The sequence below is a fragment of the Misgurnus anguillicaudatus genome, chromosome 10, assembly GCF_027580225.2.
Source record: "Misgurnus anguillicaudatus chromosome 10, ASM2758022v2, whole genome shotgun sequence".
Classification (NCBI taxonomy): Eukaryota; Metazoa; Chordata; class Actinopteri; order Cypriniformes; family Cobitidae; genus Misgurnus; species Misgurnus anguillicaudatus.
The window spans coordinates 22,502,164-22,515,159 of NC_073346.2; the positions used below are offsets into that span (position 1 = coordinate 22,502,164).

The following is a 12,996-nucleotide window of genomic DNA, read 5'->3' on the forward strand; positions in this document are numbered from 1 at the left end:
AAGACTTTTGTTACATTTATAATAGGAGTCCCAAGACATTTCCCCTAACCCTTATAATGGAATGTTTAATCATTTTTGTGAGAAGAGACAAAACCAATCCACCTGCTGCCTGGTAAAGCTGGCATAGTTAAAAATGTAAGAGAACACAATGTGATGGCACTTAATGTTTTCGAGTGGACACGTAAAAGTGGTGCTTCTATAAAATCCATCTCATTCCAAAAACGAGGTGATATTATGGACTTGTTTGGACTGTGAACACATTGTCTGCAGTCTCACATTCTACTTTCTCGCCAAGGGGACAGCGCCACATGGTGGACATAATCAATACTGAAACTAATACAATACAGTGATGCACAGCACGTTTATTTGTTGTTATAGGCTAATTTTTGGCAATATTACAGTAACAGCAAAATTATCTTTCTCATGTTGGCTTTTCTGGTATCCAAGGCGTAGTTCCATTTCCACTACTCGGCTGTGAACCGCTTCGACTAGCTTCTGTGTATTTCTTTTCCTGCAGCTGCATTAGTGTCACGTTCAGACATGTATCAGGAAAACTGTACTGCTACCAAGAATCCTGCTTGCTCTTTATAAGAACCAGTCTGCTGTAACTCAATAAAACACAACTGATTGAAAGCCTGTATTGTGACTTGATGTTTACAGAAATGCCAACATCGCCCAATGCCAAAGCAAAACATCATCACACGGAGCATATTTTCATTAAGACCTCATAATGTTCTTGGAATAAGTTGCGGTTCAGCAAAAGTACTGCAGGATTTCAGTAACCTTGAGGTGCCTGTATATTGAATCTAATCCCTAAAAGGATTGAGTTTGCCCAAAAATTACAATTCAGACCTTATGTTATACAAAACCTGTATGCATTTTTATATTTTGCTGAAGGCAAGAGAAATGTAATCTAGCCGGAGTGCCACTTACTTCCATAATAATAAAAAAACATTAAAGTATTAGTCATTTTCTTCAAAAAAAAATCCAGATATTTACTCACCACCATGTCATCCAAAATGTTGATGTCTGTCCCCGTTCAGTGAGGAAATTATGTTTTTTGATTTTAATGGACTTTATTGGACCCCAACACTCAACAGCTCTAATGCAGTTCAAAATAGCAGTTTAGACGCAGCTTCAAAGGACTCCAAACGATCCCAAACGAGGCACAAGGGTCCCATCCAGCAAAATGGCAAGTAAAATAAAAAATATGCACCTTTAAACCACAACCTCTCGTCCATCTCCGTTCCTGTGACGCGCCAGCGCGACCTCACGCAATTGCGCAATGACATGGAAAGGTCACGTGTTACATATATGAAACGCACATTTGGGGACCATTTTAAACAATAAACTGACACAAAGACATTAATTGGTATCATTCGACATACAAAGTCGGAACGGTCCTCTTTCTCCACACTTGTACACACTGGGGTAATTTCGATATGTCATCCGTGACCTCTTGACGTGATGACGTAATACGGAAGGTCGCGCTGGCGCGTCACACGACCGGAGAAAAACGAGAAGCCGTGGTGTAAAGTGCACATCCCTCATTTTTCTTGACGAAAATGACAATCATTTCGCTAGATAAGACCCCCATGCCCCGCCTGAGATCGTCCAGAGTCCCCCGAAACCGCAAAATTAAACTACATTAAAACTGCTACGTATTGGGGTCAATCAAAGTCCATTAAAATGAGAAAAATCCTGGAATGTTTTCCTCAAAAAACATAATTTCTTCTCGACTGAACAAAGAAAGACATCAACATTTTGGATGACATGGTGGTGAGTAAATGATCTGGATTTGTTTTTTTTGTCTTTTTAAGAAAATTGACTAATTCGTCAATATGGAACCCAATGGTGCTCAATAACTGTTGGATTACAAACATTGCTCAAAATATCTTTGCGTTCAGCAGAACTATGAAATGTATACAGGTTTATAAGACCTGAATGTGAGTAAATGGCAGAATTTTTATTTTTGGATAAACAATCCCTTTAATACATAGTCAAATGTACTCAAAATAGTGAGCACTGTTGGTCTTTACAGTGTATTCATCAGTCATTTAAAGAGCACTTGAAAATGAAGCAGTAGAACTGTAAACTAAATATATTTAGTACAGTAGTACTTTTTGAAAGGGAATTTTGCCATGATCATACCATGTTATTAACATATCAAGGAAACTGGATTCAAATGGTTTTCTTCCTATTTACCAAAGCCGTGTGTTGTGGGATATCACTATAACACATTGTGTCATACATTAAAGTATACATTCAACCAAATACCATAGTGCACTATTGATACTATTTAACACTAAGGTATAAACTATTCATTATAAAATTAACTTCGATTCAGTTTGCTAATCAATGCCAGATTGAGTAAATGTCTAGTGTGTATTTATATACATATTATTACAATGTCATTTTTATTTATAGTTTAATGTGTGAAAAGTGCAAGCCAGTTATTCTGTAACCAGACTGACTGATAGCCTTTTCGCAAGGCCTGCAACTAAATATGTATATAAAACAGACTGAAACATGCACAGCATTTTCATCTGCAAGTATCTGATTGATAATTCAGTTCATTCACAAATGTAAAGCATGTGTACTGTTCAGGAAAAAAGATTTAAACAATGAATTAAAGCGAAAATTAAGATTATTAAAAAAAATGGCCATGACTGTTCTGAAACAAATATGCAGACATTTTACATTGAATGTAAACAGAGAAATGAAATGGATAAGATTTCAACTGTGAGCAAGTAATATGAAGCCTACATATACTGATACGCTGTTGTATTGTGGGAAAGACAATCAACGCCAGTCCTCTGAATTTCCTAGTTTCTGCACACACTGAAATTAAAGAGTGACATTACATCACGAGTAAAACAAAAAACAAGACATAACGCTGGGGAAAAAAATCTCTCTCACATTCTTCTTCTCCTTTTAAGTCAGAAGAAAAACAACAAATACAAATCATTTCCAAAACATATAAAATCCATATTTTGCAGCATTGATGTTAGAAGTTTCAGTGTTTATCCACAGGCGCGAGATAAAAGGGTCAGTCGTCCCCCAGACGAAACCCTTGACCCCAGTTATGCCGTCCACCACCACCACCTCCAGCCTGTTCCTGAGGCGCAGGTCTCCTGCTTGGGGGGACACCAAATCCAGAAACTCCACCTCGTCGACTGGGAAACCAATTGTACAGGAAGAATACGACAATGAAGCAAACACAATGCAAATTTCTAAATCATGAATCTGAATCATATAGCTTTCATTCATCCACATATATGTGTGTTAATAAGCTGACATTTCATGCACATGAGTATTGCTTAACTGAATACAGAAAGCAGTGAACAGCTGTGAAAACTGAACTCACAGGAACTGAGGGGTGGAAAGAAATGACCTGCCACCCAGATCCATGGGGTATTTGAACATCAAAAAGTAGTAAAGGTGGCCCACTAAGTTCCCGATCAGCTCGTTGACAATACTGACAAAGAAAGAGCACAAGTCATACCGAGACAAATCATTGTTACACATCATTGAGTTAAGAAATTACAGTGATTGACCACAAAACTGTGTGAGGGAAAAATATTCTTACGAGCCACCGATGATGTAGTTGAATCCAAGAATAACCCAAGGGAGATAACAAGCCTGTGTGAGTGGGAACATTACAGGTTCCAGGTTTAGTTTTTGTGGGTTTTAAAACACAAATGACTCATATTTTACAGTAAATATAGGGCATTAATATTACACCTTGAATCTAGTGCCAAACCAGAAAGACACAATCGTGTCTCGATTTAGCTGAGCCCAGACGTACAGAACAGACATTATCAAAGGGATCATCAGGAGCTGCAAATACAAACAAAGGCATATTTATCAACAAAAAATGAAATTGTTATAGGATTTTAATGATCAAAATATAAAAAATTGAATATGTTGATAAGCAGTGGCGGCTTGTGACTGCTCATCCGAGGGGCGCTAATTCAAAATATGTGTTTGGAGTAGTGCTGCACAATTAATCGCATAGCAATCGCGATGTCAGCCTGTGCGATTATATGACAGCAAAATGTTGCAATTATATTAAATAAATAAATGTGTGGACTTGTCAACACAAACTTTCTGATAACAGTTTGATGATTTTCCTTGCTGTTTAAAAAAGAAAGAAAAACAAACAAAAAAGGCAGTGCACGTGTGGCAACGTGTGTGGTGTGCGTCGTCACTTATACCAGAGCGAAGATGGATGCAGAGAAGGTTGACAGTGATCTGGTAGCTAAAAAAAAACTATGTCTGTTGTATGGCAGTATTTCGGATTTAGGATTACTGACACTGAGCAGTTGCTACATCACGTGGCAATACGAAAACATTTCTAGTTTTACAAATACACATTTTAGCTAAACTGTGTGTGGATTTTCCTTAAGACCCATCAAGTTGACTCATGATACCATTTAGTATAATCGCACATCGCAATTTTAGTACCAATAACCGCAATGGGAAAATTTACCCAAATCGTGCAGCCCTAGTTTGAAGTGTCATGTGTGTTGCTTGTGTTTTCACAATATGTGTTTGTTGCTTCATGCGAACCATGTGCATCACGTGTTTTGTCAAAATAAGTGCCTGCTACACACACATCAATGTGATAATTATGATAAAAGAGACGCTCACGTTCACAGAATACACGCAAGACACTCACTTAAAGGGGCAGTGTGTAATTTTTTTGGAAGGCTCTCTTAACAGAAATGCAAAATAATATACAAAACTATATCATTCGGTGTGTATAAAGACCTTTTTATAATGAACCATTATGTTTTTATTACCTTAGAATGAGACTTTTTTATCTACATACACTGAGAGTCCATTATGTGGAAGTCGCCATTTTGTGCCGCCATGTTTATACAGAAGCCCTTAACGGACAAAGTTTTCTCCGACAATGGCATGTTTTTCCGGTGGCAGCTACCGTAGCTTCTCTATGTGTTTCAAAAGTGAGGGGTTAGCAGTGGACTGAGCTGTTGATTGCAATTTGCAACCTCACCACTAGATGCCGCTAAAATTTACACACTGCACCTTTAACAGTAAACTCTGATTACACATGAGATTATGCGAGTATCTGGCAAACACGCGCGCCTCTTTCATCATAAATCTTTTAAACGCGTCTGCAGCAGGCACTTATTTTAACAAGACACGTGCCGCACACAGGATCACTCGACGCGCAGAACACATATTTTGAAATTATGAACCACACACATTACAGGCTACATACATGTTGTGAACTTTGCATCGAGCACCCTCGAAAAAAGAAGACACCTGCCGCCACTGTTGATAAGGTTATATAAATAAGGTTGTGTCAGACTTTATAAAGTAATAAGACTAGACAAATGTGACTTTGTCTCTGAAATAGGCTAAAGTCTCATACAATTATAATAAAGGAAAGAAACAGATAAAATGACTAACCTGCATATCCATCATTAAACCCGTTATCTGAATTCACGAATGTAAAGGAATGATACATGTACACACATCTCAATTTAGTGAATGGTTATGTCGAATGGAAATAAACATGGAGTACTTGCCAGTGAATATTAAAATCACTTAATGCAATACACTAAACTGCTGATTTCAGCATGTCACATTTAATAACTGAACTCATTTGCAGTTATTGCGAGGATGTGATGCACAAATATAATTTGATGGCACTAAATAATCACTTGTTTGCATTGCACTGAATGACACATTTAATCTTACAGTGCAGAAAGGATACAACAATGCAAATCCAGTTAAACAGAAGCATGAAAATGTAATCTGCTGGTCTTCCATCAAACACTCCTATGAAAGAGGAAATAGATGATGGTTAGCATGGGATTTGAATTCACACCATGCGTTCAGCATGTTTCAGATTCAGTTATTCTTATGGCACGTGACCTACCTGTTTCGAGCCTAGTGGAGTACTGGTAAAGGAAATACAAATTAACCAGGTAAAGAAATCCTGTTCCTGGGCCGACTGGGAAATACAATGTTGCGGTTATCGGTCTCCATATCTGTCGAGAGAGTGCAAAAAAATCATATATTAATACAGATGCTGATAAACTAGTGCTCAATCCTGCTTCTGAAGATCTACATTCATTCCTATAGAGTTCAATATCTGCAGGTAAACTCTATGAATGTAGTTGGCAGATTCGATTTTCATCACCAGAACATTGTGCCCGCACGACTGCAGCAGTTGAGCAAACATTGCCCTCTGACAGAAAAACTCAGACCCTCATCTGGTCTCTCATCCAGATCTATTGGGTAAGAAACTGGGTCAGTAACCGACACGCATGCCCTCCCGCATAAATCTGACACTCTCTCCAGTGTTTAATTTGCTCTGCACACCTTATCGCTCACTATGGGCTCTGAATGTCTCTTCTCTGTTCTCCTCGCCCCCTCCGTGTATCCCCCCCTCCCTTCTAGTTATTGCTTTCCTCCCTCTGGCACACACAGAAACTCTGAGCTAGCAGGGTTTTTGGTCTAAGGGACCGTGAATCCGCTGAGCAGAGACGCTTTGATTTTGGCGTCTGAAGCAGCTCTGCGGTAGCCCGCCAGTCCAGCGGCCCCCTCGCGCATTGCAGCATAAATCACGCCAGCTCACTTGTGTGGAGAGGTGACCTCTGTGGACTGCAGCACAGAGGAAAGTGGGTTAAAAGCACAGCAGGATTGGTAAGCCAGTGTGAGAGGATAAGGGAGAGGTTTATTTGGCTGCCTCTCAAGAGTTAAATGGTTCCTTCACAAGAGAACGGTGCCATGGCCTGAGATGCTTTGTTTTTGTCTGGCATTACTCCAGGCTTTTTCACCTATTAGATATAGTGGAAGCATAGTATTTACTGACTACACTATAATCAAAACAAAACCTATAGAAGACTAATGCATCCTTACATAAAAGTGGACAGAGCAACATATCAACACAGACTTTACAATACTCTCTCTCTCTTTGTATTCCACGCAAAATCACTCTTAAACACATGTAATAAATAAATCAATCTTAAAAGTAATTTATAAAAAATACACAACAGTTAGGTCTAAAAATGACTGGGAGATATTTGGATTTTGGTAAATGGGGTGTTTCCAGCTTTCTTTTCTATTTCTAGCAGAAGTTCTGAAAGAAAATGTGATTATATTTCTTATATTTTTGTTATTAATATATAGTTTACTGTTTATATAGTTTTGTTACTGTATACGCTACTATTTAGCTACCTGGAAATAATGGATACTGAAGTTGGTGTTTGATACAAATAACATTCATCAAGTTTTTTTTTTGCAATTTTAAGCCCAGAAAGGTAGATTTGCGCCACCTTGTGGAAATGGAAAGAACAGAAAACAATCTGGTGTCAATTTAAAGGGATAGTTCACTCCAAAATGAAAATTCTTTCACCACTCACTCATCATCGTGTCGTTCCAAACCTGTATGAATTTCTTTTTCTGATGAACACAAAAGAAGATATTTTGAGAAATTATAGTAAACACACAGCAGTAGGTGACCATTGACTTCCATAGTGGGGAAAAAAAATGTTTTGGAAGTATTGTGATAAATGATGAAGAAAATATTTTGATAAATGATGGTAAGCACACAGTTGACGGTACCCATTAAATTCTAGCATTTTTTATTCCTACTGTGGAGGTCTATGGTCGCTTGCTGCTGTGTGTTTACCATAATTTCTCAAAATATCTTCTTTTGTGTTCATCAAAAAAAAAAAAAAAAAAAATTCATACAGGTTTAGAACAAGACGAGGATGAGTAAATGATAACAGAATTTTCATTTTAAAGTGAAATAACCCTTTAATGAATGACGGTTTTCAAATTTTAACAAAATTAGGAAGCTATGCAGGAAAATAGATGGAAGTTGATATTTTGTAAAACATAAATGTCTCTAATTAAGTGCACAAACTAGATATTAAATATCATAGCTTACTTTAGCATACTTCTTAAACTTGTCATAATTATGAAATGTGACTGACGGTTAATTGTCTAATAAATTGTGAAGATTAAATAATTGTGAGGATTAATTGCATGTTTTAGGTCTTTGACGTTTAATTGTCATAGATTTTTTTGTTTGTTCATGAAATCATTTTCACAAATTGTTGTAATTATTTAAATTCAATCTTTTGAAAGGTTTACCTGGCAGTAAATATTACACATAACACATATTTATAAAATAATTATTTAATAAATATATCTTTTAAAAACTGAAAATTCTTCATAAGAAATAAACACAATGAAGTGTCTGAAAAATAACTGAAAATAAAAATGCAATCAAAATAAACTGACTATAGCCAATCCTACTAAGGTCATATTAGTTTTGGACCACGTGTCTGTAGTGGCTGCAAAAAAATCTATTCCTTACAGATCCTATAGAGAAGCATCTTTCACTTCCCAAAATTTGGAACTGCTGTTTAGGCAATGTGTGTTTTACCTGGCAATTCATACTGCTTAACAAAGTTTTGCAGCATTTCTTTAAATGCTGTTTTTCCACTGTATTAAATGGCTTGGAATGCATCGCATTACACTATCAGTCAACACGCGGCATTAGATACGATCTCGTTTATACAGGCGCTGCAGCTCCCCCTTGTGTTTTTTAGAGAGATGTGCAATCATTGCGGTGATCTGAAATCATTGCGATGAGGTCAAACAATCGTGAGGAGACAATTATTTAATAATTGTGACAGCCCTATGCTAAAGTACTTAGCAAAATTGGAAGTAGCCAGAAGTAACCCCAGATGCGTAATTAACTATAAAAGGTCAAAAACCGATTGGATGCATAAAAAATGTATGCATTTAATATCACCCTTTTATTTGTGGGTAAATTAGTTTTAATTTAAATGGCAGGTTTGATAACTAGCAACAGTATAATATTTTACTCGTTTTTAAAAAAAATTATTAGGTGTGGTGGGTCATTTTTTATTGACAAATATTCCATTAATTTGGGGATCCAAATTCTATTGTAGTGTTTTAAGCACATCAATGATTTTTTTGTTATTTAACATTTCAGAGACAATATAAAGCTGTCGAGTTCCACAATAAACAACATAAACATTGGGGATTAATTTTTTTTTGCTTATGTATATAATATTTTGGCAGCAATATTTGTAAATTAACAATGTATTCAAGATCTTTGTTAACATTGTTTTCATAATACATAATAACATCCTTTAATGTTAAAGAATATTTGACTTTAACAAATTAAAAAACAAAAATTTTGGACAATTTTGCAATCAAAACACAAATGAGTCAGCATCTCTGTCTCACTTTTGCAAAAAGAACATAAATCATGAATATCAGAGCATTTTGAAATGAATGATTTAACAGGGTAGATAGTATGTCCAATTTTAAAGTATACTGCTTTTGTGTTATTGGTAATACAATATTTAAAGGGTATTAACCAAGCATTCCTCCAGTTGATATTATCAATAATAGAAGTCATTTTTATCAATGAACCTAATACAGTTCAATGCTAATTTTGGTTTGGACCTTATTGTAGAGTTATAACAAATATGACATTTAACCAGCTGAGCAAAGGTTAAAGGAATAGCTTTAATAACCGAATGAAGACCCTTAAATTGTAAAGGGAACCTGTAGATTTGCATAAATTGTTCATAAGATTAAGAATTAATAATTTCAAACATATTTAAAAGAGGATTTATGTCTCTGTTAAACCAATTCTTTGTTTTATTGCCATTATTCAAAATGAGAGAAGTGTGGGGAGAAAATTATTTAAGTAGCAGATTGTCCAAGCTAAAAGATAATATTTTACTACTATAGCATCCTTCCTATTGAGTAGTGACGTTAAGGTGAAAAACGATTGTAAGTACATAACATGTGTACTGTACTAACGTTCAGATTTCTTTAGCACTACGCGAAATCATAAGCAGTGATCATGTTTAGGTTTACATTATGATAGATATTTAACACAACAAATCTCTGGACTCAGCAAACCACCACCACCACTACTACTACCACTACCAAATGCCAAAAGCAACAACACAGCTCTACTAAATGTAGTCCATCATGTGTCGCACTGGAGTAACGTTTCTCATGTATGAGGCCTACAAGGCCTTAGTCATCACCGCTGTTGTTTTACGAAGTTTCTGTGTTGCGAAATGTCAGTGTGAACGTACCTGAAATTTATAAAAGAAAGCCTCCGGCCATAACACAAGATACATAGGACTGATTAATCCCAGCCTTCCTATTAGCGGCAGGGCTATTGAGCCCGCAAACCAGTAACGAGTGACAAAAGGGATGTTTTTAAACCAGTCCCCGATATCTGACATCTTGCCATATGATTTGACACCCGGGAAATTATCTGTCTGTTCTCCGCCGGTGCTGGTTCTGGTGAAATTGCAGGTGCAGCAAACGAAAAATTGATCACTATGCAGAAATGCTGGTCCAGTCTTCTATTTTGGTTACCCTGATGCGCGTACTCCTTCCCCGTTTCGTTTACATGACGTGGCTGCGTACAGACGCGTCCTGGATTTCAGTTAAATTTGACTGTCAAATTAACAGTCATGCAAAGAAATATGAGGATTATTTAAAAAAAAATACAAAATATTGTATTAAATAATATTACATTTATTGACGGTTATACTTGTAATTGTAATCATTTTTTCTATAGTTTTAATTTACTTAAAAGCATCGTATGTTGTAATTTGGAGGTGTGTTCGAATTTCTGCAAAGCGCCAAGCAGACCGATCAAAGATGACATCACAGTACCGCGAGAGCAATTGTAAATCACAGCTTAAGTATCGCCCTCGCGTAACTTCAATGTCATAGACCGATCTAACTGCACAGCGTCTATTAACATCTCATCTAAAGCTCTTCGAAACCGGAAACGGCGTTTAGTGGCGCTTCTTTTGGTGAAATGTAGGTTCACATCAGTTTTATAAAAAGGAACTTAAACGTCAACTAACATAGATATTGTCATTAGCTATATTGTGAATAAATACCAGGTAAGTTAAACAATTTCAAGTCGCTTTAGTTCAAACTAGAAGAAAGTTAATTATGAATGTACATGTATGCTGATTTCTGTTGTTTTTTCGAGCAAGAAATGTCTCTAAGTTCAGTGCAGCCCACGTTGTCGTCTCTAAAGTTGTGCAAAAATGATATTGACGCGTGTATGGACATGGTATCAGACGTTGCGCTTGGAATAGTAGAAGCTGAAGGTGAGAAACAATTGCTCTTGACATGCTGTACCAGGTGAGCTTCAGGAACACATCATTTTATATTCACTTTTCAAACTATATCATCCTCTGATTTTTTAAGGAACGGCTGACAACCCGGCTCTGAGGAATTTGGAGGAGATGATGCTGCAATGTTCAAAACTAGACAAAGAAATAAATTGTTTTGTGGGATCAGTGGAGGACATTACTGCTCAGGTTTGCCAATTCAAACAGAATATGTCTTTGCAGTCTAGTAGTCCACACTACTTGTCAAGTTCTTGTTGCCAAATTATAACTGTTTATATCAAGTTACTTCCTGACTGACACTGGCTTTGTCTTACATTTTGCAGGCCAGACACGCACCTCCAGATGCAATGTTTAATCTAAGAGCATCTGTAAAGGATCGGTTCACTGAGCTTATGGCTGAAGTTTCGGATAGAGACCTGCAAAGGCACAGCAAGGTGAAAGCCTTCAAAGACAGTATCAAGAAATACGCAATCCAAGGTGGGACATCTACACTTCTTAAAAGTGGTCTTTTAAATAAATTTCAGAAGACCATATTGAGATCAAAATATTAGAACTATTGCCATTTTCCCAAGTACAATATGTGAAGAGATTCTTTAATGTATATATGTGTTTGTGTTTATTTGTAGCTAGTCAAACAACTACCGAGAACACAGAGGAGGAGCTGGATGATGACATTGCTGTAACACAGAGTCAACCAAACTTCACCTGCTCTCTCACCCAGGTATACATCATGTTTGAGTTAAATGTTTTAAATAAGTACATTTTTTTAGTGTTATTGATGTTGCATCATCATCTGAATATGGATGGTATAGATATCCTAAATGATTCACATTTGTCTTATTTTTTTAAAACATTCCTTTCTCTAACAGGATGTGATGGTCAATCCAGTGAAAAACAAGAAATGCCAGCATTACTATGACAAAGACGCTATACTTGAAATGATTAAGGCCAGGCACAGAAATAAAAAGAGATGTCGGTATGTTGACCGCCCCCTTGTGTAGGGTGCATCCTTTCGCGCCCCTCTCCTCAAAGAAAATTTATGAAATAAAACAATCTCAAACTAAGATTTGGAATTAAACAAAACATTAAATAGTACAATGTAGTGCTGTTGGTTGGTAGCTTTATTTTTCTGAGGTATAAAGTTCTGCCTTTCACGCATGCATTAAGAAGCTTACACTTTTATTTTAATGTTAAACACTTAAGCCTCTCTTAAGTTACTTTAAATGTCTATTATTTCCTCTAAAGGCCAAACATGCTGCAATTGTGTAACACTTTTTCCATTATGTTTTTGTCATTCGTCACAGCTGTCCTAAGGTTGGCTGTGGAAACGCAGATGTTCAGGAGTCAGACCTTGAGTTGGACCTTGTAATGAAGAGAAAGATCCAGAACCAGAAGAGACAGGGTGGAAAAACATAAATTTGTCAAATGTTTTGAAGCAGTTTGTGTTATACGTTCATACAAATTACATTATTTTGGTTGTGTTATACCTTCATACAAATTACATTATTTTAGTTGTGTTGTACATTCATACAAATTACATTATTTTGGTTGTGTTGTACGTTCATACAAATTACATTATTTTGGTTGTGTTGTACGTTCATACAAATTACATTATTTTGGTTGATGTTAGAAGTAAAACATTATTTTGCAGTATGCTTGTTAAGTTTTTTTTTTAATATGTCTATTTATTTTTTTTTAAAGATTTTATTTTACTTTTTTTCAATATAACAATTAAAACAAACATCACACAGAACACAACATTACACATAGACGCGCATAAAATATAAAACTAAAGTAA

At 36.2% G+C, this 12,996-nt stretch overlaps 2 protein-coding genes across 3 annotated transcripts; one reads left to right on the forward strand and one right to left on the reverse strand.

The window, feature by feature from the left end:
* Positions 1-2,411: 2,411 nt before the first annotated feature.
* derl1 (derlin 1) lies at positions 2,412-10,476 on the reverse strand. Its single transcript, XM_073872120.1, has 8 exons — positions 10,134-10,476; positions 5,912-6,023; positions 5,747-5,811; positions 5,440-5,466; positions 3,745-3,840; positions 3,590-3,642; positions 3,366-3,478; positions 2,412-3,192 (listed from the first exon to the last, which is right to left on the reverse strand). Exons 1-8 carry the CDS (start codon positions 10,284-10,286, stop codon positions 3,050-3,052), a joined length of 762 nt encoding a protein of 253 aa, XP_073728221.1. The 5' UTR covers positions 10,287-10,476; the 3' UTR covers positions 2,412-3,049.
* A 325-nt stretch (positions 10,477-10,801) lies between these two features.
* Positions 10,802-12,851, forward strand: nsmce2 (NSE2 (MMS21) homolog, SMC5-SMC6 complex SUMO ligase). 2 transcript variants are annotated; one of them, XR_012371543.1, is made up of 8 exons: positions 10,802-10,961; positions 11,058-11,174; positions 11,275-11,387; positions 11,522-11,675; positions 11,825-11,919; positions 12,068-12,174; positions 12,503-12,685; positions 12,758-12,851. XR_012371543.1 is itself a non-coding variant. In XM_055210061.2 (7 exons), exons 2-7 carry the CDS (start codon positions 11,060-11,062, stop codon positions 12,612-12,614), a joined length of 696 nt encoding a protein of 231 aa, XP_055066036.2. In that variant the 5' UTR covers positions 10,802-10,961; positions 11,058-11,059; the 3' UTR covers positions 12,615-12,851. The 2 variants fall into 2 exon arrangements, 1 of the variants encoding a protein (XP_055066036.2); XM_055210061.2 differs by having other exon boundaries at positions 12,503-12,851.
* The last annotated feature ends 145 nt before the right edge of the window (positions 12,852-12,996 follow it).

Excerpts from the sequence above, each read along its gene's own strand:
- derl1 (XM_073872120.1), bottom strand. The coding sequence starts at position 10,286 with ATGTCAGATATCGGGGACTGGTTTAAAAACATCCCTTTTGTCACTCGT. Across the intron at positions 3,643-3,744 it reads GGTTTGGCACTAGATTCAAG|GCTTGTTATCTCCCTTGGGT; the intron begins GTGTAATATTAA and ends CCACTCACACAG. Across the intron at positions 3,479-3,589 it reads AACTACATCATCGGTGGCTC|TATTGTCAACGAGCTGATCG; the intron begins GTAAGAATATTT and ends TTTCTTTGTCAG.
- nsmce2 (XM_055210061.2), top strand. The coding sequence starts at position 11,060 with ATGTCTCTAAGTTCAGTGCAGCCCACGTTGTCGTCTCTAAAGTTGTGC. Across the intron at positions 11,175-11,274 it reads TGGAATAGTAGAAGCTGAAG|GAACGGCTGACAACCCGGCT; the intron begins GTGAGAAACAAT and ends TGATTTTTTAAG. Across the intron at positions 11,676-11,824 it reads CAAGAAATACGCAATCCAAG|CTAGTCAAACAACTACCGAG; the intron begins GTGGGACATCTA and ends GTTTATTTGTAG.